Source organism: Ovis canadensis, chromosome 1, assembly GCF_042477335.2.
Source record: "Ovis canadensis isolate MfBH-ARS-UI-01 breed Bighorn chromosome 1, ARS-UI_OviCan_v2, whole genome shotgun sequence".
Lineage (NCBI taxonomy): Eukaryota > Metazoa > Chordata > Mammalia > Artiodactyla > Bovidae > Ovis > Ovis canadensis.
Genome location: NC_091245.1, coordinates 90,578,944 through 90,606,927, shown reverse-complemented (window position 1 = coordinate 90,606,927; position 27,984 = coordinate 90,578,944). Strand labels below are relative to the sequence as shown.

Sequence of the window (27,984 nt, the reverse complement as noted above, 5' to 3'; positions counted from 1 at the left end):
TCAAGTTAACTTAATGAAATTTGAATCTACACTTTTGTGGATGTTTGAATTTAACATAATTTTTCTTTTTGTGTGTGTGGTGTGTCTATGTGTGTATGTTATTTTTCTAGTATTTACTAGAGATGAAAAGTCTCATTTTACCTCCAGAACACATTCTGAAACGGGGTGATAGTGAAGCAATTGCCTATGCTTTCTTTCATCTTCAGCACTGGAAGAGAATAGAAGGTGCTCTTAATCTGCTGCAGTGCACATGGGAAGGCAGTAAGTGTTCTTTTCCAAATGCAATGCTAATCTTTCTGACTACTCATTGCATTCACAGGCAGTCTTTTTTTAATGAGATTGTCTGGGTTTCCTTAAGGATTTATTGTTCAGATTGGTTTGAAAGTGAACTCTGTGGTGTTCATTGGTTTATTGGTAGAAGAAATGTGTAATGTGCTTATATTAAAACCACATTTAGGAAAAGCAGGATGAAAAACTGCTTGGGTATTCTGCTGTATGTTCACTTGAATTAAATATTCATAAGGAAAAAAATTAAAATTTATATCCATTTATTTTTTAATGTGGCTTGCTACTCTAATATTTTTTAAATTGGACTTTTTTTGGTTTTGAGATGTGTACAATATGAAACTTTTTTTCATTACTGAAATCAACTTAATTCTTTAAAAATTAAAAAAAAAAAACTTATTTTCAAAAATTGATGACTGTGCCAGGTCTTAGTTGTAGCATGTAGGATCTAGTTCCCTGACCAGGGCTTGAACCCATGCCCCCTGCTTTGAGAGCTTTGAGTCTTAGCTACTACTGAATCAGTAGGGAAATCCCTCCCCAATTTTTTAATTGTGGTAAAATATATATAACATAAAAGCATTTTAAACATTTTAAAATGCTAAGTTCTGTGAAATACATGTACATTGTTGTGCAACCATCACCATCATCCATCCTGAGTTTTTTCATCATCCCAAACTGAAATTGTGTACCAACTGAAATATAACTCCTCATTCTTTCCTCCTTCCCAGCCCCCTGGTAACCATTCTATTTTTGTCTCTATGAGTTTGACTATTCTAGGTATCTCATATAAGTGAAATCATACATTTGTCCTTTGATATGTGGCTTATTTCATTTACCATATTGTTGAAGTATGTGTAAGAGTTTTATTCTTTTTAAGGATGAATAATATTCCATTGTAAGTATATACAAAATTTTGTTTATCCATTCATCCATCAGTGGACATTTGGGCTGTTTCCACCTTTTGGCTATTGTGGATAATGGTGCTGTGAACATGGGTACATAAATACCTGTTCAGGTTCTTGCTTTCAATTCTTTTGGGTGTACTCCTAGAAGTGGAATTGCTAGATCATATAATTTTGTGTTTAATTCTTTGAGGAACCACCGTACTACTTTCTATAGCAGCTAAACCATTTAACATTCCACTTGCAATGCACAGGGCTTTCACTTTCTTTATATCCTTGCCAATACTTGTTATTTTCTGGGTTTTGGTAATAGCACCCTAATGGGTATGAAATAGTACCTCATTTTGATTTGCATTTCCCTAATAATAATGTTGAACATATTTTTATGTGTTAATTGGCCATTTGTATATTTCTTTGGAAAATTGGATTATTTTCTGCTAACTACCAGATCTCTCATTTGTAACTTCTTAAAATTAGCTGTAGATGAAAATTCAAAAATAAATTCAGTGCACATTCTAAATAACAACTAAAACTTGTTAACCTCCTCAGTTCTCAAACATTGCACTGAGGCACTTTTGGATATTATAGTAAATTCACAAGAGTGCCATGAGATTTTAAATTATTCATAGAAATGCAGCAGTACACCATTCAAACTGTTGCTCTAGATAGTTAAAGGTTTCAACAGTACTCTCTGTTTTCTTTCAATGTTGTCATAGCTTTGCAAAGCTGGGTTTTTGTTAGTTGCTATGATTAAAGGAAGTACCACACAAAACTCAGTGTGGAACAGGAAATGAGGATGGTATTATCCAAAGTGATTTTGAGGTTTGAGAAATTATGTGGTGTCCCACAGGCTCATATATCCCATTAGGGAGAAATGATGGTTATTTTAAAATGAAATAACTTTTTTCCTTTAATTTATGTGTATTTTTTTCAACTTGCTGCTAAGCTGTTGGAGCAAAAGCTTTTGAAATTGATCAGACCCACTACTTAATAAGTGGAATTGTTAAATACTTCTTACAGCCTGGGGGCATCATAGCAAATTACTGAGACATGAATGGCACCATGTGTCCTTGAATCAAGAAAATTTGGGAACCTCTGTATTAACTTTTGCTGAGCGTTAGGCCCTGTGCTTGATACTGACAATATACAGATTAATGAAAGCAGAACTACTAAAACTGAGGAGCTCGATGTTTTGGGGTACTTAGATTTTCTTTTGCTTTTTCTCCAATAGTTTGCAAGCTTCTCAAAACTATGTAGCCTATCTTAATCCCCTTGTACGTGTCATCAACGCCTAGCCTGCTTGGTACGTAGGAAGTTATCCATAAGTATATGATTGATTTTGTGATTTAATGAATGATCTCCTAGTGTCACTGATTTAATTTGTTCTGTGACTTTGGACAAGTCACTGAATTTTATTGTAGCAAAACAAAAATCTGTAGTTTGACAAAAGTTCATAGATCCAAGCATTAAAGAAAAAACAAAAACCTTATAATTTTGATAGTTGAGTAGATCAATAAAGATTTCTTCTTTAAGAAGTCTGTAGGAATGGATGATAATCTAGATAAAGGATGCATAAACTTTTTCTGTAAAGGACTACTTGGTAAATATTTAGTCTTTGTGGGCCATAGTCTCTGTCACAATTACCCAACTCTTACAGCATGAAAGCAGCCTTTTATAATATATAAATGAGGAGACATGGCTATATTCTAATATAATTTTATTTACAAAAACAGATAGTGGTCCAGGTCTGACCAAAGGTGACCCCTTTAGATACTTAATTTAGGTACTTTGGTGATCCCTGATCTAAGTTAAGCTCTGCTTACAGAAAACTGTGGTATCAGCTCAAATATGAAGTTAGGATCCATTGAAAACTCTTAGGTTGACAGAAGTTATGACTACAACAGTTGTGTGATTTCCCTAGAAGTGGAATTCACATGTGGAGAGTTAAATATTTTGTGTTTGTAATGAGGAGACTAAGGCAAGAAGGACACAGCCAGTCTTATCTTCCACTACTCCCTTTAGTTTTATTTCAGTTAGAACATTCACTATTCTCTAAATAAGTTTTATTCTTCTTATTTGTTCCTCTGCATATTCTGTTTCTTTCCTATAAAATGTGTCTCTAAAAAAGAAAACAAAATGCTATGTGGGGGACTTCCCTGGTGGTCCAGTGTCTAAGACTCTATGCTCCCAATGCCAGGGGCCCAGGTTCCACCTGTAGTCCAGGAACTAGATTCCACATGCTGCAAAAAAAGAAAAAAGATCCCCCATGCTGCCTTGAAGATTGAAGATCCCGTATGCTGCAACTAAGACTGGGTACAACTGAACAAATATTTTTTTTTAATAAATTTTAAAAATGCTGTGAGATATTTTAATAAAAATACATCTCCAAAATAGCTTTGATTATAGTAGCTGATGAAAGTGAGATTGAATTGCATGTCAACAAATGTATATTTTTTTCCCTCAGCTTTTAGAATGATTCCATATCCATTAGAGAAAGGCCATCTATTTTATCCTTATCCCAGCTGCACAGAGACTGCTGATAGAGAGCTCTTACCTCGTAAGTAAATATTCAAGTTTTTCTAAACTTAAAATTAGTTGTGAGATTATTTTTCATAGTATTCTCCCATTTTAAAAGTACCTCTGGTTGAAGTTCAGGATACTGTTGAAATACTATTTTAACCAGTTCTTGGATATAGTTGCATAATTTAGTTTATATTTTTGTGGTAAAACCTTGTACTTGGTGCAATGAAGGACACATAGATGAAAGTTTTTGTTTTTCTTTTCTTATAAGCACTCATCTTAAAGAAAAAATAATACCAATCCTTCACAAACTCTTTTCAGAAAATGAAGAAGGAGCACTCTTCAGCTCATTCTGTGAGACCAGTATTACCCTGACAACACAGTCAGACAAAACATTACAAGAAAGCTATAGAACAATATCCCTCATGAACATAGACACAAATGTCTTCAACAAAATGTTAGCAAACTGAATCCAACAACATGTAAAAAGGATTATGCTCCATGGCCATTTGGGATTTACCTCACAAATGTGAGGTTGCTTTAACATCTGAAAATGTAATAGAATAAAGGACAATAGATGGAGAATAGCATTTGACAAAAATACTATACCCATTGATGATAAGAATTCTGAACAAACTGGGAATAAAAGGGAGCTTCCTCAACCTGATAAAGAGCTTCTACGAAAAACCCACAGCTAACATCCTACTTAATGATGAAAGAGTGAATGCTTTCCCCCTAAGATCAGGAACAAGACAAGGATGTCTGCTCTTTTCTCTTCAGCATTGTAGTAAAGGTTCTAGTTAATGCCATCAAGCACAAAAAAGAAATAAAAGGCATTCATGTTCTAAAGAAAGAAGTAAAACTGTTTTTATTCACAGATGACATAATCTTCATGAATTCCATAAAAATACTGTTACAACTAATAAACTAGTTTAGCAAGGTTGCAGGATATAATATTGATATATATGTGTGTATATGTATATATAACTCAGTCATATATTTATATACCAGCAATGAATAATCCAAATGAAAACTAGAAAACAGACCCAATGAGAGTAGCATCAAAAAGAACAAACAATTTAGGAATAAATTAAAAGAAATGTGAAATTTTTAAAATCCACTAAATACTGCTTAGAAGAATTAAAGAAAATTCAGTAGAGAGATAGTCCATGTTTATGAATTGGAAGCCCCAGTATTATTTTTATGACAATTCTCTTCTAATTGATCTATTAATTCAATACAGTTCTTACAAATTGATAAGCTGATCCCAAAATGTATATGGCATGTTAAAGGACCCAGAACAGTCAAAATAAGCTTTACAAAGTAGAGTGAAATCGGAGGGACTGTACTTCTCAATATATTTTTTAAAAAAAAGAAATAAAGAGTCAAGAGGAGAACAAGAAATACATAAGGGTTATGATTGCGGAAAGTGTTTTTGTCTAGTTCCCGCTTTTAGGAAGCTAAACTTTCAAAAGAATAGTCTGTGCTTTTTGTCTCAGCTGCCTTATCATCCACTCACTCTTCTTCTGTATGAGCTGGTAAATTTGTTGCAGAGTACATCATGAGAAACGCTGGGCTGGAAGAAGCACAAGCTGGAATCAAGACTGCCGGAAGAAATATCAATAACCTGAGATATGCAGATGACACTACCCTTATGGCAGAAAAGGGAAGAGGAGCTAAAAAGCCTCTTGATGAAAGTGAAAGTGGAGAGTGAAAAAGTTGGCTTCAAGCTCAACATTCATGGCATCTGGTCCCATCACTTCATGGGAAATAGGTGGGGAAACAGTAGAAACAGTGTCAGACTTTATTTTGGGGGGCTCCAAAATCACTGCAGATGCTGACTGCAGCCATGAAATTAAAAGATGCTTACTTCTTGGAAGAAAAGTTATGACCAACCTAGATATTCAAAAGCAGAGACATTGCTTTGCCGGCTAAGGTCCGACTAGTCAAGGCTATGGTTTTTCCAGTAGTCATGTATGGATGTGAGAGTTGGACTGTGAAGAAGGCTGAGCGCCGAAGAATTGATGCTTTTGAACTGTGGTGTTGGAGAAGACTCTTGAGAGTCCCTTGGGCTGCAAGGAGATCCAACCAGTCCATTCTGAAGGAGATCAGCCCTGGGTGCTCTTTGGAAGGAATGATGCTAAAGCTGAAACTCCAGTACTTTGGCCACCTCATGCGAAGAGCTGACTCATTGGAAAAGACTTTGATGCTGGGAGGGATTGGGGGCAGGAGGAGAAGGGGACGACAGAGGATGAGATGGCTGGATGGCATCACTGACTCAATGGACGTGAATCTGAGTGAACTCCGTGAGATGGTGATGGACAGGGAGGCCTGGCGTGCTGCGATTCATGGGGTCGCAGAGTTGGACACAACTGAGCGACTGAACTGAATTGAACTGATCCTTTCTATGATTTAACTGATACGTAAGGATGCTAACAGTTATAAACACTAGTTTCCTCTTATAATATAAATCTGTACCACAGTTTTTACAATTGTGGGTCCATTAGAACTAAAGTCTAGGAAGGAAAGTTGCAGTTTTACAGCCATCAGACTTAAGAGCTGAAAAGTTCAAACAGATAGATAAAAACTTAGGAGAGCTTATGGAAGTTGAGTATGCTGATATTTTTCTCCCACAATTTTAATTTTTGAGTATGTTGCATATGTGACATGTCAACCATATATACACATCCATGTGTGTGTTATATGTTTAAATATTTCATTATGTAATCTTTAACATATGCATACATAGCCTTTATATTTTATATCTCTACATACATGGGATTAAGATATCTTTGTAAGTTATATAATATGTATATTATTAAATATATGTTTTATAAGTAGTAAATGTTGTAAGCACTCTTTGGGTATAAGAGAGCCACTTCATGTTAGCTTAAAAATAAAGAGAATTTGTTGAAAGAAGCCTGAGTTATCTCAAAAAACACAAAGGCAACAATTATGGTTGCACCTTGGAAGAGACCAGAACCAGAAGGCTATCAGGATTTCTATCAGGAGTCAGTTCTCTGTGTATCTCTGTCTCTGACTGCCTTTTTCAGTCTCTCCTATTCTTACTTTCCTTTTTCATTCCCCAACTCCATCTTTTCTTTGTATGAACTTTCATTTCTGCTTCTCTCAGTGTATCTGCTTCATTTTTATCTTTCTCTTTGCAGTTTGGCTCTCCCTTTCTTAGACACATGTAGCCAGGCTTGATTCTCCGGTGCAGCTCTGAATTTACATGTCATCAATTCAGGAGGATAATATAGAATGAAGAATATCTCAATCCTGCTTCTAAAACTTCTGGGAGAGTAAATCAGATTTACCCAGGTGTTCATCCCTAATCCAGTCTTCTACGGCCTAGGCCTAGTAACAGGATCAGGTCGTGTAAACAAAATTACCAAAATCGCTCTTTCCCTCTACATCACAAAACTGACTTAGGGGTCGTTATTTTCTGGGAGTGAATGAGATCACTAAGGGAAACTGTATAGGGTGTGAGATGTAAATTAAGGGTGAACCATGGTGAAAATTTCTAAGGAATGGGTTGCCGATAAGGAGTCAGAAGATTCAGTGAAGGAGTGGTCTGAGACAGGACAAGAACCAGAACTAGATATCCTAGAAACTAAAAGGAGAAAAGAAATTCCAAGTGAGGAGGAGTATCCACAGTATTAAGTAAGGTAATTACTGAGAAGAATCCATTGACTTTGGCAATTAGAAGGTCATTAGTGTTAGAAATATTTTCCTTCCTCAGGAGAGGGTGGTGGTAGTAGGTGTTTTTCTATTTTAATGGGAACAAGGATATTTGAGGCAGAGGAATGAATCTTTAATTGTGGAACATCAATATGCAAGAGTGTATTACATTAGGCTAATACATTTAACCTAAAATAATGCCCCCCAAATCATTACAGAAGTTGCCTGATAATATAAGGCAAGCTTTCATTGCAGTGTGAATAAAATCATCAAGTCATTATTTTGTATTGTCAGAGCCACAGGCTATAAGACAGAGAGTTTGTGTAATGGCAGGACTTTGTTATTTCTAGGGGTTTACTCATTTGCAAATTCTAGGAGCTATGAGAGGATGGATGTTCTGGGGGGGTTAGTTTGATTATATTGTATATTCTTAGAGTATTTTTTCTGTCTTTATGGTAAAATGAACAAATTTTTATTAATGTGGAACTTTAATACCCAAGAGTACTTAAGGTTTTTTGCTTTCAATTCTCCTTCAACCTTGATATGGCTTAAGGCATTCTGGAATTTGCTTATGAACCTCATAAGTCCAGACTTGAACTATTCCCTTAGTTCACATAGCTATTTAGTTGTCTTTTATGCCTCCTGATAAATTTTTCTCTACAAGTCAGTGATGAAATTTGAACTTTACTTCTAAGGGAGTGTTTCTGTACTAGTCATCCATTATTTTGATGTATTAGCCAAACATTGACTGACAAATGAATCTACAGAAAGCAATCCAAAAAGAAACAATTGAATCTCTCCTATAGTATAAAAATTTCATATTTTAGAAAATTATCCTATTAAAGCTATACAGTTTTCTACCTCATAAAGTAGGAATAATACTATCTATCTCCTAGGATTATTGAAAAAAATAATATAAATAAAAGCACTTTGTAAGCCACAAAATGCTATAGTTTAGTTAATATTATTAATTTTGCTGTCTTACGCAAAAGCAACTATAGTAACATTGGCATATGTAAGTATTTGTTCCCTATCTTTGCAAATACCATGGTTTTTATCTTTTGATTTGCTAGAAGTTGGCCTCTCATGGCTGAAGGACAGAGCAAAGGGGACTGATTTTTTTGGGGTACTGAAAGCACAGTGTTGTTCACAGCTTCTAATGTTTCTAACTTAAAAAAATTTCAGATTTGGTGTGCTTTTACTTTAAACATGACACAAGGCTCTGGAAATTTTCTGCATTTTTAATGAGTTTGCTTTTTGGTATGTACTTTCTGAAGATAGTATATAATACATAAAAAATAACTTGGCTACTGAAGGAAACTTAGGTGTAATCTTCTCTGTGATCATTATGTTTTAAAACGTTAAATTTATAGTTGACCTTGATTCAACACTGAATTAGTCATTCCTTACTTATGCAGGATATTACATCAGGAATTCCTAGGTCTGTGTCCAACCCTGTGAGCAGCCAACTGAAGTCCCAGAATAGCTCTCAGTTTAACAGACGTTTATTGAGCACCTACTGTGTACCAATCATTGTAATAGGCTCTGGTCATCATTGTTATTCAAGTATTTTCACATTTCAAATAAGATAAAAATACTTGAATACTATTGGTAATTAAAAATCTAATCACTAGAAAAATAATAACCTTTGTAAATGTGTAAATGTAAAAATAAGACAATAGACTCCATTTATGTTCAGAATCTAGGACTTTGATGTTCTGGTTAGATTTTTACAGTGCTCAATGAAATGCCACATATAGGACACTTATTAATAAGTGGGTAAAATTATTAACTGATTATTCTAGGAAATCTCCAACCACACGTCTATTTCTTGATCTCTGTACTCATGTCTCAGCTCCCAAAGATCAAAAATTAAAGCAACACCTTCATAAAGTGCTTACAGTGTTCATCATAACAACTCCATGGCAACTGCTAGAGGGTTTAGCAACTTATTCAAGATCACACAGCCTATAAGTGACAAAGCTCTTTTTCAAAACCACCTCAGCATGACTACAATTACTGCTCTTTCCCACAGTGCCATCCTTTTCCCAGTTCCCAATAGTCATCTAACTATGTGCTCTTGATGCTATAAATAATGGATAACTTCTTTTTACCTTGCTTGACCAGAGACTTCTTGTGTTTTTTCTTTTAATTTTTCCTTTTTAGTTTTTAGAAATGGATTTCACGTGAAAATATAAAAACTGGCTTACACTATATTCTGAAATAAAATCCATTTCCATCTTTTCTATCTTCCAGCGTTTCATCATGTTTCTGTTTACCCAAAGAAGGAGATTCCTTTTTTCATCCATTTCACAGCAGGACTATGTTCTTCTACAGCAATGATAGCTTTTCTTACACACCAGTTTCCTGAAATCATGGGTGTTTTTGCTAAAGCTGTAAGTATGATCTCAAGGACTTGTGTAGAATATTTGTAAAACACACAAGAAACCATCTCTGATCTGTTTGTGCTAAACCAGTTGAGCAGTGGAAGATATTTGTTATAAAGTAAATTACAGGAATTGATTTGTAAAGTTGCTGCCATAAATATGTCAAACATAAGTTTTTGGTGATTTGAGCTATATTTTTGTTGCTTAGAAGTTTTGAAAATACAGTGTCATAAATTATAAAGCTGGTCTTTGTAGATCACTTTTGGTGGTAAACTTAACCCTTGTTACTAGTTAAAGAATAATCCAGCCCTTTTAAATGCATTTTCTTTGGCATTTAAAAAAAAATTCCTTGTTTTGTACAAAAGCCTTTTGGTTTTTCCATTTAAATGAAATCATTAGTTCTAAGGATTTGCTGAATGTTATATTCAAGAGTGCAGCTAGGCTAGGGAATAAGTAGGTAAGATAGGACAGTTGAGACATTTGTCCTGGGTTCAGAATGTACCCCTTCACTCAAAAGTCCTCCTTGTTATTATATGTGCATATTCTTACTGATCTTCCCAACCTTGGATGTAAAACCATCTACAGACCTTTATTTTCATTTTTACCCTTTAGCTTTGAATTGCTTCCCTATTTCCAGACCCAGGCCCAGAAAGTACTTGAGGACTGATTTTAAAGAGAGTAGATCCTGTGATTATTAACTTTTCTACATAAACTTATTAATTAATGTCACTGACTGAAAGCAAAATTACCAAAGAGAAGTCCCTTTAAGTCTCTAAGCCTAATAAAAAAGACATGTCTTGTACATCTTTGCATTTTTACCAAGTAATGAGTTCAAACCCAAAAATAAAATGTTAATTCATTATACTCCCAAATAGAAAAGCACTGAGAACCATAGAAATATTAGCCTTTATAATAATGCAGTTTCTATATTTTTCTCTATGTGCCTCCATTATAACTCCCTGTGTCCTCACAGTTTCTTTTCCTGCCTTAAGAATAGTTTATTTTGTGCCTTAAAGATTAGCTGGTTTTCTTCTGGCACCAGTAGTGAGAGCACTGGTTTCTCTTTTTCCCTTAAGGTCAACTATTATAATGTGTTAAGTTGCCACTGGCTGTAGGCCTAAGAGTTTGAGACTACAGTTGATTCTGGGTCAGGCTTCAAGAAGGATGACTTTTTACTGTTGTTCAGGGAGTATAGATATTTGGGTTGGAAACTGACTCTTCTATTTCCTTTTAGTATAAAAAGAAAGCTTACTGATCACACCATAACTCTGTTGCTTGCAGTGGTGCTGATTGGCGAGTGTGTGTGTCTGAAACTGAAATGACCTCACTGTGTAATCTGGCATGGAAAAAAATGGACTAAGCAGAGAATCCCATCCATTTAACAAGCAGAATAAAATATGCAGCTGTGTATTTGAGATCATAGAAAAGCAGTGGGAGAGATGGTCTCTCAGGGCATTGGGAAGGAGGTAAAATAGAGAGAGGAGGGAAATCTAGAATCTGGAGTAGAGATATAGTAATTGTTAGCAGTGTCCTTCCATGAAGTACTGGCTAAAATTAATGTGGAGTGTACTCACTGTCTGCTGTACCCATCAGTGTTAGTATATAGTGTCTGCCTTTACCTAAGAGATCTCTGATGCACCAAAAGAGCCTTTAGGATTACATAACACAAGCTCCTAGCAGTGTCTGAGAATAAATAATTATCCATTTGAAAGTTGAATCTTCTTTTTTAGATCAAAAGTTATTAATTTACTGTGATTCTAGTTGATGAACAATAAACAGACATTTGTTTACTATCTTTTGGTATGTGTTGCTGGTATGTAGTGTTTAAAATGTGCCTGACAGCAACTACAGCTAGATTTTATCCCCATGGCCTTTACATGTACAGTTTAAATTCCTAAAAGTTAAGTATTTACTCAAAGTACCTGCAGATCAATATACGGTATGTAGCAGTTCCAAGGGCTGTTTCCATTTAAGAATTAATGGGAAATGAAAATATAGGCAGACTCCAGTTTATAAACTCAATAAACAATTACCCTAGTAGACGGACAGCAAGAGAACTAGAGGTTCACATTCTTTTTACCACTTAATATTGTGTGGTCTCTGCCTCAGGAGCATTACCATCACCCAGGACCTTGTTAGAAGCAAGATCCTCAGAGGATTCTATATACATTTAAAGCTTAAGAAGCCCTTGCTCTACTCTACCCCCAATAGAGGAATTTAGAATTCCTGGATGGTGCCACCTTATCAAAGTGGAGAAGGGACAAGATTGTAGAGTCGTTATGAGTAGAGGCTCTGGAGCTAGACTGTTTTGCTTTGGATTTCAGCTGTGATACTTATTGGCTGTGCAACCTTGGGTAAGTTGCTTAACCTTCCCCACCCCCCAGTTGTAAAATGAGAATAGTACTACCTCTTGGATTTTTGTGAGGGCTAAATGAGTTTAAAGTTTATCAAGAATTTAGAACTGTGTCTGCCCACAGTAAAATGTAGGTGTTAGCTGTTGCTGTCATCGTCATTGTCATCATCATCACGGAAGTGCAGCTGTAGTGAGAAACCCTACCCCCTTCATGTTTGGAAGAGCTATGTCCTACTAATAAACCAAAAATGCATTTTTGCATAGAAATAGTAGTAGAAATGGCTGTTAGGTATCATTTAAACAATACTTTTAGTACTATACTTCTGGTACATTATGTGCACCAGAAAGTGAAGAAATGTTTCAAATTCTAGGCACTAGCAAATTGCCTTATGGAGCAGAACCCATTGGTAAGTTGCAAACTGCATGTGTTAAAAATTTTTAGTTAAGTCAGATATTTGATAGCCAACTACAGTATCAATGAAATATAGAAATCAATGAAGAATCTTTGAAACATATTTATTCTTCTAAGGCAAAGCGGTTTAAGAAAATTTCCTAGTTCCTTCCATTGTTGCCATTGTCTCTTCTTCATCTAATAACCTCTTGTATTATTTCTCATGCTAGAGTAAATTCAGTCTGAATTTGTTAAAATGCATTTGTTACAAAAATTGCTTTTTCATGAAGCAAGGCACTAGGGATTAGTAATTTGTCGTGATCCTCACTGAACATCAGATTTAGATAAATGGAATGAACTAGAATGGTTAGTGTTTTAGTACCCCTTCTTTTGCATGATATGAAGATATGGAAAAAGATTTCATCTTCAGCACATTAGGACTCTTTCTCCTGATTTTTCTCCTGGCTGAGATGAAAACAGCCTGACAGTAGACATAGAGCAATGGAAAAAAAAGTTGCGTAAATCCCTGGAGATGTGGAATGTGCTGATATCAGAGCTGATAGTCTCTTAAGGCCAGAATTCCTGAAAAAGGAAAAATTGCTTTTAAGTGGTAGGTCATTTTCTCACCTGCTTTGAAGCCTGCTGGGTTAAATATGAGAGTTCAAAGTAAGGGTAGCCAGCAAACCAATGAACTGGAATCTGATTCTGCTTATCTGAAAGGCGCTTCTTTATTTAAGAGCAGCACTGCCCTCTCCTTAGAGAACCAATCTTCATCTACTCTGACTCCTTTCATTCCTCTCTTGCAAGAAAAGCTTTCTTCTTAGTAAGCCTTGGGAGGGCGTTATTACAACAGTGAAAAGACTGAAGATGGTGTTTGGAAATTTCATTAACTTACAGATAAATTCAGGCTTATGGCATGTGCTTTTGTGTTTGAATATAAAAATCCCTAGTTGGGTTTTAACTAAATGGGGCAGCATTTGCAATGTTGGCAGATAAGATGTTATGGGTAAAGACAGAAATTTAAAAGATTTCCAGATAAATTATTTGTTTCACTAAGGCAAAACTTGGTTAAAATTTGTTTCACTGAACACATATTGTAGCTGTGCTAGGGTGGGAATGGGCCCCGTTTCCACATATTTCTACTAATCTTTATGTGGGAAAATGTGGTTGGACATGCCAGTGATGAATTTCTGAGCAACTCATAATTGGCTGGCTTCACTGTAACTAGGGCCTAACAATCTGCTTGATTAATTCTTTAAGGACTACATTAGCCAAGTTGCATGATTTCCAAAGATATAGAAGGTCAGATGTTACACTAACAAAAGACCTCTCTACAGAATGTCTCACTGGGATTTCTTCAGTCCCTTCCCCCAAATAATTAACATTTCTGTCCCTAAATTACATTTTAAAAAGTAATAAGCAGATATAAATGCCAAGTGTCTTTTACTGAATAGTAACGAGAACTTTTGAGGTTTGTCGATTATTATAATTTTTTCCAGGACAAAGATTGTCTTCGTAACTGGGAGAGTTGATAGACAATTATAACCATGTATTGATATACATCAGTTTAAAGGTTCCTAATTTACTGTTGTCACAACCAGTGACACGAAATCTGTCTACAGGTGAAAGGCTTTTTGTATTCTTCATCTGACTTTACTAAAACCCTAAGAGAGTTGCATTCTAAATACCTAGGACCCCATCCAGAAATTAAACTGAAATTAAAATGTTTCTTCACTTTGAAAATGAATAATTTTCAAGAACTAATACAGTTTTAAAAACATCTTGAATTGTAACTAAGCATAAATTCTGGGAAAATACTCTTTTATAACATGCTGTTTCCACAGTAATATATCTGAGGTATTTCCCAGAGAATATCCTGATAATAAAATGAATCTATTGTAATAGGTCAAAAATTTTAAATGTTTACACTTTTGTTCCATTGTTAGTGCCGCTAAAGTCTATTTGGGCAGTCTGGCATATTCCAATTTTGATTTTTTCTCTTACTAAACTGGGATATTTGTAGCAAGAGAAAAGTTGTTCTCCGCTTTTTATAAGGGTAATTTCTCATACTTCATCCTCATTGTTCTCCTTCAAAAAGAACCAGAATGAGAAATTTATGGAATTGCTAATGTTCTTCTTCATCCAAATGTTCTAAGTACTGAACTCTTCAAAGACGAAAGAGAAAGAATAAAAGCTAGGGCAATGTACTTTTTAACGCATGTCTATATCCTTTCCCCAGGATTTAATTCAGTTTTGAAGTTTGTGGAAAGCACCCTCTTTCCCTAATAACATGGGCTTAACAAATATGAAATTCATAAAAGCTCTCCCTGAATTCATTCAGCAGAATATTTAATCATCGTCGCCCCCCTCAAAGTGAAAGCCTCAGTGCCAAAGTCTAAGTTACTCTATCACTAACTGCTGTGAATATATTTATTATTATTCATTAGCACTTGAGGCAAATGGACTGCATAGCACGTAGAAGAGTTGTGCCCGGATATTGATGTAAATCACTCATTCCAAATTTGTAACACTAGTGGTATTAGAATTCATATTAGGAAACCTGCTGATTTTTGTTTTAGAAAAGGTTTTTGCAGACCTAGCATAGTCCTCTAAATGGAAAGAATAATGGGGTACAGAGGAAAATTAAAATCTTGAGGAATAGTTATTTTAGCTTTTTTCTTGAATGGAATTTTGCTCCTTCCCCCACCAATCAAATTTTTAATGCTCAAAAGAACTAAATTAGTACAACTAATTAATTTATTATAATTCTAAACAAGGAGTAATGTGGACTTCATTAGTTTTCTTTTTTAAAAGTTTATACTTACACTCATTAGTTCTTACCAGAGACATTGGAGGACAGATTGTGATCTTCCAATGTAATAGATGAGGAAGTTTGAGCCAATCAAGTTAAGAGTTCCTTGAAATCACACAACAGATAGTCCTTTAGTCACATATATATTTGGTTTCAAAAATATGTCACCTCTCAACTTATACCAAAACAAGTACAGAAGAATAAATTTCAAACCAAAAATAGTAATCCTGAAGGAATTATAGACTGACAGAGTGATGACAGTAAAGTGGTCTTACTAATGTCTTCCTATAGGAGATGAATTTGGAGAAGAGTTTTAAATAAAGAGGCCAGTGTGGATTGTCAGAAAGTAAAAAGGGCCCTTAGATTGCAGAAGTGCTTACTGAAAAGATCTAAGTAGACAAATAAACTACCTGGAAATGTTCTTCATTGTATAAGCCTATTTAATGAAGTCTGCTCTTTTAAAATAAAGAATGCCCATTTGCTTTTTTGTCTTTAAACTGGTTCACTTTAATTTCATTCCTATTCTGGCTAGTAAATCACTTTAAGTACACTGATCATTTATATCACATACTCATACAACCGTAAAAAGAACTTCATCCTTTCTAATTGTCTAAAATGTGCAGTAATACTGAATAAACAGTAGGCACTCATTTGTAGTGATTCAGAGGGAATTTAATTAACTCTTTGAAACAGTAAACAAAAGAAAAAGAAAAGCTTCAGTTCAGTTCAGTTCAGCCACTCAGTCATGTCCAACTCTTTGCAACCCCATGAACCGCAGGACACCAGGCCTCCTTGTCCACTCAAACCCCTGTCCATCAAGTCAACCATGATGCTATCCAACCATCTCATCCTCTGTCGTCCCCCTCTCCTCCTGCTCTCAATCTTTCCCAGCATCAGGGTCTTTTCCAATGAGTCAGCTCTTCGCATCAGGTGGCCAAAGTATTGGAGTTTCAGCCTCAACATCAGTCCTTCCAATGAACACCCAGGACTGATTTCCTTTAGGATGGACTAGTTGGACCTCCTTGAAGTCCAAGAGTCTTCTCCAACACCACAGTTCAAAAGCATCAATTCTTCGGCGCTCAGCTTTCTTTATAGTCCAACTGTCACATCCATACATGACCACTGGAAAAACCATAGCCTTGACTAGACAGACTTTTGTTGGCAAAGTAATGTCTCTGCTGTTTAATATGCTGTCTAGGTTGGTCATAACTTTCCTTCCAAGGAGTAAGCATCTTTTAATTTCATTGCTTAATATAAACTAAAAGCTGTATCTTATGTTCCAGCATCAATCTGTTTTCAAAATCAAAGGTGAAGTTTGTCAAGGATTGTGAGGGGAAGTTTAATTGAACAGAATAAACTTTTGGTCTAAAATAACATAACTCATGGGGCTTTTTTGTTTTGTTTTTCTAAAGTGAGATTTTTAGGTAATAGATGTACTTCTAGCAGTTGTAACAATACATTGGAAACTTCAATGTGTTCCTTAATGCTGATAAGGTCTCAGTGAAAGATTAGCTATTAATGGTATTCTGTCTGAATTTGAGGAAAAAATAATCTCTGTTAGTTCTCTAATTAATATTAAGATTGCCTTATGTCTGTCTCGACTGCCAGCTTCAAGAAAAGAAATTATTTGGGCTTCAGGTGATGTTCAGCAAAACTAAGAGAACTGATATTCAGAGAATTCAGACCACATAATCACCCTTTAACCTCATCCTGTAATTTCAAGCATTATGGAAATGAAATGTATATGTACTATTCAAAGTGTAGAAAAGGGCTATATTCCCATTGAGCACTCTTGCATATTATAAATAGGATATGCAGAGAAAGAAGCAGTTTGGGGAAGAATTTAAGAAGGGAGCATACTCTTATAGTCTTTGTTAGGCACTTGCCAGCTCTTGTTTTCATCTGTTCAGCATGCTGAAGTCCCTATTTCTTTCTGATGCCAGAGTTCAAGCTTTTACTCCCAGGTAGCAGCAGCTCTACTATTAAATTTTAATCCCTCAGTGTTGTTAAACTTCTATCTAGAGTATAGCCACAACTGTTTTTGGCAGGCGAATACACTGCTGCTTTTCCTTCAGTCACAGTGAGATAGAAGAATGTTCTTTGGCTGGGGTGTGGATGAAGGCACTTTACTAATCTTATACATAATTCATCCTTGGTTGCTGGGGTATTCAAAGTTGAAACTTTGCCCTCTGATAAAATTCAGATGGATTTTTTATTTACTTGACTCTGATCCCTTTGGGATTTAGCCCTTATTGGGAGCCCGGGAATTCTAATTCAACAAAGCTCTAGCTGTGTAGATTTTTCTTATTAATTTACTCTTGGTGTATTTTAGCTTTGTAGTACTGACTCACAAAAAAAACAAAAAATGGCATTAGAACATGCAGTTCAGTGTCCTGGATACCCTGAAAAGATTCTTCTTTCAGTATTGGCTTATTGGATGAAAAGATTCCAATAGAGCTTATCTTAATTTGTTTTCAAAGTTTAGTTTTTAAAGAGTCTCAGCATGTAAAAATATGTTAACTATTGCTCTTTAACATACTATAATATGGTAATGATTATCCTGTAACATACCATAAGTTTTCAATGTTGAATTAATTGTACTAAGATGTTACTAATAATAAATTTGTTCATTCATTCAATGAGCAGATATTTATTGGATACCTTTTTGAAATATAAAATGCAACCCATGTTCACAAGTAACTCATAGTCTAGTGGTAGGGGTTTGAGGTAGGCAAGAGATGTATAAGACAGAGGCTTCTGCTGCATAAGTAAATTAGTTTATCCTTGCAGGTTCATTCATTTGGCTGGAAGTGACTGATGAGTTATTAATATTTTCACATGCCTCACATAAGGTTTAGTGACCCAAAAAGTCAATCTAGACTGATAGAGGCTTTTTCCTTTTAGAAGAATTTATTTGGTTAGGATTCCTTTCAGTCAAACAAGAGTAAATAGAAAGAGGTCTCTCTATTTTATTATTTTTCAAATATCAGACATGAAAGACTTTCGTCATTACACCCAACTGATGAAGTTCATGTTTTTGTAAACTGTGGTATTCATTATGTTCATTTAAACAGTTTCAGTTCAGTTCAGTCGCTCAGTCGTGTCCGACTCTTTGCAACCCCATGAATCGCAGCACGCCAGGTTTAGAATTTATTAAAAAATGAAGTGCTCCACAACTCAAGATTGAAATAAGAAATGTCACCCCTCAGATTCATATATAGTGGCTGCAGTAAGATTAAGCGTATTATCAGTTCAGTTCAGTTGTTCAGTTGTGTCCGACTCTTTGCGACCCTATGGACTGCAGCACGATAGGCCTCCCTGTCCATCACCAACTCCCAGTGTTTACTCAAACTCATGTCCATTGAGTCAGCGATGTCATCCAACCATCTAAACCTCTGTTGTTCCCTTCTCTTCCTGCCTTCAATCTTTCCCAGCATCAGGGTTTTTTCAAATGAGTCAGTTCTTCACATCAGGTGGCCAAAGTATTGGAGTTTCAGCTTCAACATCAGCCCTTCCAATGAATATTCAGGACTGATTTCCTTTAGGATGGACTGGTTGGATCTCCTTGCAGTCCAAGGGACTCTGAAGAGTCTTCTCCAACACCACAGTTCAAAAGCATCAATTCTTTGGCGCTCAGCTTTCTTTATAGTCCAACTCTCACATCCATACATGATTACTGGAAAAACCATAGCTTTGACTAGACCTTTGTCTAGTTTGATGGACTTTTGTTTGCAAAGTAATGTCTCTGCTTTTTAATATGCTGTCCAGGTTGGTCATAACTTTTCTTCCAAGGAATGAGCGTCTTTTAATTTCATGGCTGCAGTCACCATCTGCAGTGATTTTGGAGCCCCCCAAAATAAAGTCTGACACTGTTTCCTCATCTATTTGCCATGAAGTGATGGGACCAGATGCCAAGATCTTACTTTTCTGAATGTAGAGCTTTAAGCCAACTTTTTCACTCTCTTCTTTAACTTTCATCAAGAGGCTCTTTAGTTCTTCTTTGCTTTCTGCCATAAGGGTGGTGTCATCTGCATATCTGAGGTTATTGATATTTCTCCTGGCAGTCTTGATTCCAGCTTGTGCTTCATCTAGCCCAGCGTTTCTCATGATATACTCTGCCATATAAGTTAAATAAGTAGGGTGACAATATACAGCCTTGACGTACTCCTTTCCCAGTTTGGAACCAGTCTGTTGTTCCATGTCCAGTTCTAACTGTTGCTTCCTGATCTGCATACAGATTTCTGAAGAGGTAGGTCAGGTGGTCTGGTATTCCTATTTCTTTCAGAATTTTCCGCAGTCTGTGGTGATTCACACATTCAAAGACTTTGGCATAGTCAATGAAACAGAAATAGATGTTTTTCTGGAACTCTCTTGTTTTTCGATGATCCAACGGATGTTGGCAATTTGATCTCTGGTTTCTCTGCCTTTTCTAAAACCAGCTTGAACATCTGGAAGTTCACGGTTCACATACTGTTAAAAGCCTACCATACTCATTAATTTTTATCTTTGTTTTCTATATCCTCTCATTCCTAATAGTGACAGATTAATAAGAGCTAAGGACCAGCCTGGTTTAGAAAATGAAACAGTATGATGCCATTGTGAAACAGAATGGGACAGCGAAGAGTCAGTACTAAAATTATGTGCCCCTGTGGACATTTGAGAAAGAAGGGAAAAGAACCACTCAGAATTTCCCAGAGCCCACTGTTCAGGTCAAAGCTGCACCCTGCAGTGACTGATTCTCAAAATATATCAGGTTAATTAAGAAAAATAAAAGGATATTGAGTCAAGGTACTAAGATAAGCTGCCTTTTCCCTTTCTTCCAAGCTAAATTTTACTGATCAATTCTGAATCCTGGACGATTCTACCTTTTAATAAGGGGAACTGAAAAAGATTTTCTAAGCAACTGAAAAAGATTTCCTGTATTTATTGGGTTCAGTCAGTATATGTGCTAACTGGATAATTGGAGATATAACCCTGGAATACATATTAAAATATTTTTAAAAACAGGCACAGAACCTGTCCTTGGGGAATTTATACTGTTAGGCATGTAATCATTAGATGTGGTAAAATGATGACAGTCTTTTGAGTAGAAGAGGAGGCCTAAGGTTGTACTGGAGGGTCGAGGAGTATACTGACTTAACTCAGTGAGGCAGCAGGAAAAAGTGGAATGATTTGAACAGACTTAAAGGCAGAAGACTGAAGATCCAGCTTTGGGGTTTACTTGTAATTGTTACTTCTCTAGTAATTTATCTGAGTTTGCTATATCTGCTGGAATAAGAGGAAATTATTATTCTTTGGGTAGGTGAACAAAACATACATCTCCAAATAATGAGTTAAATGCCTCATGGCATTTTCCAGTTCAGAAGTCTAATTTGTAACCTGCTGGTAAGGAGGTGTATTCATGTTTCTGGGTTGTAAGGAGCCCACTCTTATCCATTCATCTGTGTTCCCATTTATATTAGGCTGTGTCTGCTAACATTAGGTCTCTAGAGAAAGACTTAAGTAGACTTAAGGCCCCCTGAATTCCTATGGACTACCTCCTACTCCTATAGGACTTCAACAAACATAATGAACACTTACAACAACAACAAAAAAACTTTTATCTTTTTCATAGTATTTAGAGTAATAATATCACATTTGGTCTCAAGTTCCATATAGAATTATTTTTTTTAAACATTGCTTTTGAGCAGTAACTTTTCCCTGGTTGCTTAGCCAGTCATACAAGTTGAGACTTCTGTTTCTATGCCTGTTTTATAATAGCTGCTCTGGGAGAACAGATGAAAAATAATAAGTTAGATATTTTATGGGTATTGAAATCCCTTCCATTCAGAAATGTAAATAAAATAACCAGCATGAGCAATCAGCTTATGTCAGATTCCATGGGTTTATGTTACATAGGGAAATTATAGTGCAACCTGAAACACACTTCTTAATGAATTCATAGTGGTGTCACAGTTGAATGTAAACCCTTGAGCTTTTCTATTGTGAAGAATTTCACAAATCACCTTTTATAAACTGTTTAGGGGAGGAGGGAAAAATTAAGATGATACCAACAAATGCTATCACTGTTAAGTGGTTGCTTCCCTTCCAGCACTAAATTGTACCAGTTAAGTAAAGCAGAAAGTTAATACATTGCTCACCTTTTGGCTTATTCAGTGTTCATAAATATATATATATATACACACACACACACACACATATACACACACAAATGTATATATGTATACACACACACATTTCAATATTCTGATTTTGAAAGTGGCACCAGAAAAGTGCTATGGAAGAACAGGGTTGCCCTTATGGTTTTTATCCTCAGAGTTTAGCAAAGTTCAGTTAAAAAATGGCAGAAGCCCAATAAATAGCTCTGTTTTTACCTTCAACAAGTGCAAGAAGCCAGAGACCTAATTTGAAGATTATGAAATGAGAATTTGTATCTTATCTTTGGTTGTTGCTCTAGCAGCCTGTTGCTGTTGTTCAGTTGCTAAGTTGTGTATGACTGTTTGTGACCCCATGGAGTGCAGCATGCCAGGCTCCTCTGTCCTCCACTGTTTTCTGGAGTTGGCTCAAATTCACGTCCATTGAATCAGTGATGCCATACAACCATCTCATCCTCTATCACCCCCTTCTCCTCCTGTCCTCAGTCTTTCCCAGCAACAAGGTCTTTTCCAGTGAGTCAGCTCTTCTTATCAGGTGGCCAAAGTATTGGATCTTCAGCATCAGTCCTTCCAATGAATATTCAGGGTTGATCTCCTTTAGGATTGACTGGTTTAATACCTTTCAGTCCAAGGGACTCTCAAGAGTCTTCTCTAGTACCACAATATGAAAGCCTCAGTTCTTCAGCACTCAGCATTCTTTATGGTCCAACTCTCACCAGAACCATCCTGTCACTCAGTGAATTGATTTTGTAGTCCCTAAAACTCTTTCATAGCTCTCCTCCTTTCCAGTATGGCCTCAGCTCACTCAGCTCTGATGAATGTGCTAGCCTCAAAAGTCCAATATGCCAAATGCAGTATAGGAGACCAGTCAAATTTGAGAGTCAGGGAAAGAAGCATGTATTTTCTATTTTTAAAGAATTTCTTTTTTATATTCTAATTTCATAAGTGTTTGGCTTGATTTACACCAAGTTCTAGGCCTGTAAGCCTACATTAATGCATCACAGTTCTGGATAGGATATTTGATAGCTCTTATTTAGCCCAGAATCTCAAATGATAGGGAGCTAGAGTGAACAATATTTAGCATTTTGTTGGGCTTCACAGTGTAGCTCTCTTCTGGTCCCTCTGTCTGTAACAAATGGACTCATCCTTGTGTTTTCCCATAGCTGCCCTGGTGTTTGCTGACATAGATCAAGATGCTGTGTGGCTCTGTAGGGAACTCTGAGCCATTTGACAATCTGGGCACATATAGTCACCTCACATTATTTAAGCCCTGATCTCAGCATTCTAATTTCTCTGTATTCCCCAGTGTATATACTATGTACTTGCTTGAAATTCCTTATATATTGCTTGCACATTCTTGCTTCTAAGTTTCAGCATAAACCAATCCCTTCTACTTAGAATGCTTTCCTCTGTCTGTTCTCAACCAAAACATACTGTATCTTTTAAAAATCCTGCTCAAAAGCCACCTCCTATAGAAAGACTGATTAATCTCATTCACTTGATTCCTTTATTCTGAGAATTCTGTCTCTCAGTCTGTTGCTTAAACTGTTTTGTTTCTTTGTAGTTATTGATTCCATACATTGTCACTCAGTAAGCCTAACGGTTCTAGGAATGATGCGCCTCCTGCATCCCCATCCTTGTGTACATTATATTAATACATAGAGACTTTGAAGGCCTATTGACAACCTTTCAATTTCTCCTGAGTTCTAGTCCACTTTCCCTACCCTTTCCCTTTCTTCATAGTTAGTCCTAGAGAAACGGGGCACGTGTTCAGGGTTTGGCCTCCACCTTACCATGTGTGTGGCAACCTGTTGAATAGGTTCCTACAGTTGGGCAAGATTTAACCCTTTGGTTTGACAGTCCCTGCATTCTATTCAAACACATTCAAAACATAGATGTGAGACCAGAAGTAGAGAAATTTCCACTGAAAGCTAAGTTAGCTCTTTATACAAGACTTCTGAAGCTGCTGTCGTCAGCAGCTCACTTGACACTCTCCTGCTCTGCCTCTTCCAGGAGTCAGGGTTAGTTTAAGAAAAAGCCTCTTGCTAGAAGCCATGACCTCGTACTTTTATCCCCTCCATCTGGTGTGTGGCCTCATGGGGCTGTGCTGCTATGCAGGAGGTGAGCAATGGAATTCTTTAGATGATGACTTCTGAGCCCACATGCAGAGGCAGTGGGGGTGGGAAGCAGAGAGAACAGTGAGCGCCAAGATCGATGGACCAAAAAGTAAGATTTGCCCTGAAAGGAATCTTAACTATAGGTAGATTGTTTTCATGAGGTGTTCTTCCCGTAGCTCAAGTTGGGGCCCGGGTCAGGGAGCTGCAGCATCCCAGATCTATGAATGATGAATGTTGTATTCCTGCAGTTTTCCCTTCTGCCTTCACAGTTGGGGTACAGGAGTAGGATAGGTAGGGTATGTAAGGGCTTATGCTGTCTCTAATGGAATGCATTCCAGGGTTGAACAAGGAAGGGTTCCTCTTGCACACATTATCTCTTAGAGCTGCTTTGTCTCACAGTCTCGGACCTAAACAGAAGTCTGATTTTGAATAAGTGTGGGAGGAGGGATTGGGGGCAGCAGCAAAAGTTTTTGATCAAGTGAAAATCTTTTTTCTGCCTCATCTTTTAAGGGTTTCTCTGCAGGGTAGATACTCCTTACCTTGGTATAGATAAATAGCTTGTCTTGGTTCAAGGTCTCAGGATTTTTACTAGGCTGTGAGTAGGCATCTGATCTGGGATAAGACCATTTGTGTGTGTGTGTGTGTGTGTGTGTGTGTGTGGTTTTTTTGTTTGTTTTTTTGTTTGTTTAGCACTCTCATTCACTGTTCTTACTTACCTAGCCCAGGAGTTGACAGTAGTTTAAAAAAGATTGAAGTCTTAAAGGAAATTCTAATACATACTTTAGAAGCCCAAAGCCTTAATAACTTCCTCTCATGGCTTCTTATGACTACTGCTCCGTCTACACATTTAGCATCTTTAAAAGGACTAGATAAAACTAAAACAAAAGATGAACTGTTAATCTGTAAAAGGAAAAAGGAGAACAGAAAGAATTAGAAACCAGAGCTGATTATACATGGGCCGCCTAAATGTAGTATAGTGATCATTTGGTGGTGGTTGTGTTAGTGATAGAAATGGCAAAAAAGGGATTCATTGATGAGATTAAGGAAGGCCTAAGCTGTTGCTTTTGTAAATTCTGCTCATGTGTACTCTCCTAGGATATTTTGTGTCAATTTCTGTCCTAAAGGTGCTAGGATTCTCCTGCCTCCAGCATAGACACCCTCAGTTTCTGAGCAGAACACACAAGATTTGAAGTCAGAAGCCCTTGGTCTGAGTTCTGGCTGAGCTACTCAATATCCACAGGACTTTGGACAAATCACAGAGCCTCTCTGAACAGCACCTGCACAATGAGCATAATTCCTATCACAGGGTTGGTGAGACAATTACATATAAGCAAAAGCGTTTATACATAAGAAACCTTTATCACAGTTATTCTTGGGGAAGCCTCACCTTGAAAGTTGTCAAAAAAAGAACAGCTGTGGATTAAACTCTTTCTTTTTATTCACTCAGTTGAGCTTTTCTGTTTGGTCAAGTCTGCTTACTGGGGTTGATGTAAAGTCATCCTATTTCTGCTTGTTCTGGCCAAAGAAAGAGGACTCCAATGCCTAGATGATCCATCTGTAGACTCGTAGGCGGAATAAAAGTGAGCAAAGGCAAATTTTAAGACAGAACAGTTCAGAGTTAGAGGACAAAAGGGAGAGTGCTTACCTTGCTTTCTCAAATTCAGGATGACTAAAACATCTCAAGTAACTGAGGAATAACCACAGTGATGTTCAGAGATCATTTAAACCATAAATATGTGCTCAGTTGTGTCTGTTTGTGACTTCGTGGACTGTAGACTGACGGGCTTCTGTCCATGGGATTTCCCAGACAAGAATACTGGAGTGGGTTGCCATTCCCTTTTCCAGGGGATCTTCCTGACCCAGGGATTGAACCCACATCTCCTGCATTAGCAGGTGTATTCTTCACCACTGTGCCATCTGGGAAGCCCTAAGCCATAAATGAAAAGTGGGAAAACACACTGATAGACTTCCTCTCTTCTATCCCTTTGACCTTGGGGGCAGGGACAGGAATATTACTGACACTTCACTGGCCTCTGCCTGAAACCAGCCAATCACTAGCTTCTGGGAAAGCTCAGTCTAGTACAGCACCTGTGACATATTTACCCTAGTAAAGCCACAGCTTGCTCCCCTCTAGTGCCTTTCTCTTGTGGAAATCATCTCTGGAACCCAAAGTTATCCTGTTTTCTAATCCAGGAAGAATTAAAAACAATGACAACAAAAGCTCATGAGCAGCAGGCTTAGTAATCATACCTCAAGCAGTCATAGAAGACCACCCTCTCATGCATAGCACAGAGGATACAAATTGCACTCTCTGCAGTGTGGAACAGCCATGGGAAGTTCTACAGTCTCAGGCATAGTGCCTGGGTGGGAATTGCCCACTGTTGATCTCTTCTTTCCATGCCCTTTCTGTATCCTTCCCCTGCCATCTCCTAGAGGGGTATCAGTCCCAAGCCAACAGCTGCTTGCATGTTGATAATTTAAAAATGTTCTTGGTTACAGCTGAACACCCTGTTGTTGATACAATTTTTGAAGTGTTTGATTGAAATCTAGTTGCTTTTTTTTTTTTTTTAATTGTCGGGGAGAAGGAGGATGATGAGCACCTGAATGTAGCCTAAGAAAAGCTATGTGTATATGCTATATTTGTGCATTTTGTGTGTGTTTACCTTCATGATTGTGTGCAGGCTGGTAGGGCAAAGAGAGAAAAGGAAACATCTCTTTCTTGTTTTCCACCACTGCTTCAAAGACGCCCAACCCCCATAGTAGCAGGCAGTTCCCAAGTGGAGGGCGGAGGCAGAGGCCTCACCAAGGCCATCAATAACCAGGTGTGAGCTACAGGTCTCTGTGTAATGTGAAGCTCTCCCGTATTTCATTTCTGCACCCAGGGAGCAGCTCTGCAGGATTGCTTACGGAGAGCTCTGTGTCTGGCACCTCTCTCCACAAGGCCCAGGCGCCCAGGGTCCCACCGACCTGTCCAGGAATGTACTACATTGTTCACTGGTGCTGTAATTTGGCTGCTGGAGCTAGGCCTCCCAGGGATGAGAAACATACTCTCTCCGGCTTCCTCCCTTGGGCTTCTGCCCTATGACCACTGAGGGCATTTAAATAAAACCTCAGAAAGGCTGAGAAAAAAAAAAAATTCCTTGTTATCTTTCTTATAATAAGGTCCTGAGTGGGTCTGAGAATTTGGCAAAGAACTTAGTGGCTGATGTGCTTACTAAGGGGAGGTGAAAGAACTGAGAAGAAAGTACTCTCTGTAACAGGGAGGAGGAGAAATGAGGCCATGAGTGGTCCTGACTTTGCAAGCAGATCCTCAGGGCCAGGATATGTTTGATTCTTTGAAATAATCTGAAGTCCGTGATTTCATTTTTCTATATGAATATTCTCATATAGAGTATGGATTCATGCTATTAATCAAGCCCAGCAATAATACACCTTGGCTTTTATCTGCAGGACTATGTTAAGGCTGGCATTCTTACTTTTACATAAGAGAAACTGGCCACAGGCTGTGCAGGTAAGGTGTTAAGTCATGTGCCTTCTCTAAAAGATTCTAAGGTCCTTAAAGGATAATATCTTTTAAGTTAACTTTGTATCCAAATAGTGTTTTCTACAATGCATTATACCTAAATATTAAAAGTCAAAAGAAATGAAGACCAACAGGAAGGACTGAAAGACAGGAGGCAGGCTAAGAGACTGCTGATCTGAGGGACAGGCCCCTATTAAACAGAAGAGAGATGGGCAGGGGGTGGCGGGTGGCGGTGGGGGATGGGATTAAAGGCAGTGAGTGAGTACCAGCAGGACTAATTGAGGCTCTGACTGCATCAAATCAAGTTCTCATTTTGCTGCTTGTTCCAAATAAATTAGTTTGTTTGTATAGTGCAGTCCAGTTGTGTAAAGCCAGTCAGGATGTAGAGGCAAGCTAAGGAATAAGAGGAGAAATTAATTGCTTGGGCATCATTCCTTTCTGGAGCCATATTAGCCTCTGTAATAGGGCTTACATGGGCCTTTTCCCCCTCACTATCCACCACACTTTTCAGCCCCCTCACTGTCTGGACAGCTTGCTCTTCTCAACCATTTATAGGAAATAGCAAAACTTGGTCTTTATGAACTAGAACTTGGAGCCCAGGGAAAAGCACATAGCAGTATGAGATGCCAGAAGAGGTCCACTTCCTCTCCCAGGATAAGAAGCAAAGAGAGGATAAGATAACAGAGCACAGGTAGATTTAGCTCAGGTTAGTTTCCCATGGAAGGCCTAGGCTGTCACTTATATGGTAACCTGGATATTCTTACGAGAGCTGAAGCTGACTGGGACCTGAGAGCTCTTCCCAGTGGCCCAGCAGACCAGATAGCCTCCCTCTGTAATTCATTCAGCTCTGTTCTTGAG

General features: G+C 37.3%; 1 protein-coding gene across 28 annotated transcripts in view; it reads left to right on the top strand.

Moving 5' to 3' along the window:
- The window catches only part of ST7L (suppression of tumorigenicity 7 like), a 140,942-nt gene that overhangs the window by 54,413 nt on the left and 58,545 nt on the right, over nt 1–27,984 (top strand). For 7 of the 28 annotated variants that reach the window (XM_069600719.1, XM_069600662.1, XM_069600669.1 and 4 more), the window contains 4 exons: nt 111–261; nt 3,652–3,744; nt 9,645–9,784; nt 11,057–11,568. In XM_069600719.1, the coding sequence (XP_069456820.1) occupies nt 111–261; nt 3,652–3,744; nt 9,645–9,784; nt 11,057–11,065 (393 nt within the window). In that variant the 3' untranslated portion in view covers nt 11,066–11,568. Of the gene's footprint in view, nt 1–110; nt 262–3,651; nt 3,745–5,260; nt 5,520–9,644; nt 10,017–11,056; nt 11,569–16,222; nt 17,974–24,698; nt 25,050–26,485; nt 26,735–27,053; nt 27,115–27,984 lie in introns of those variants that run through there. The other 21 variants (XM_069600559.1, XM_069600569.1, XM_069600497.1 and 18 more) reach the window with 11 other exon arrangements.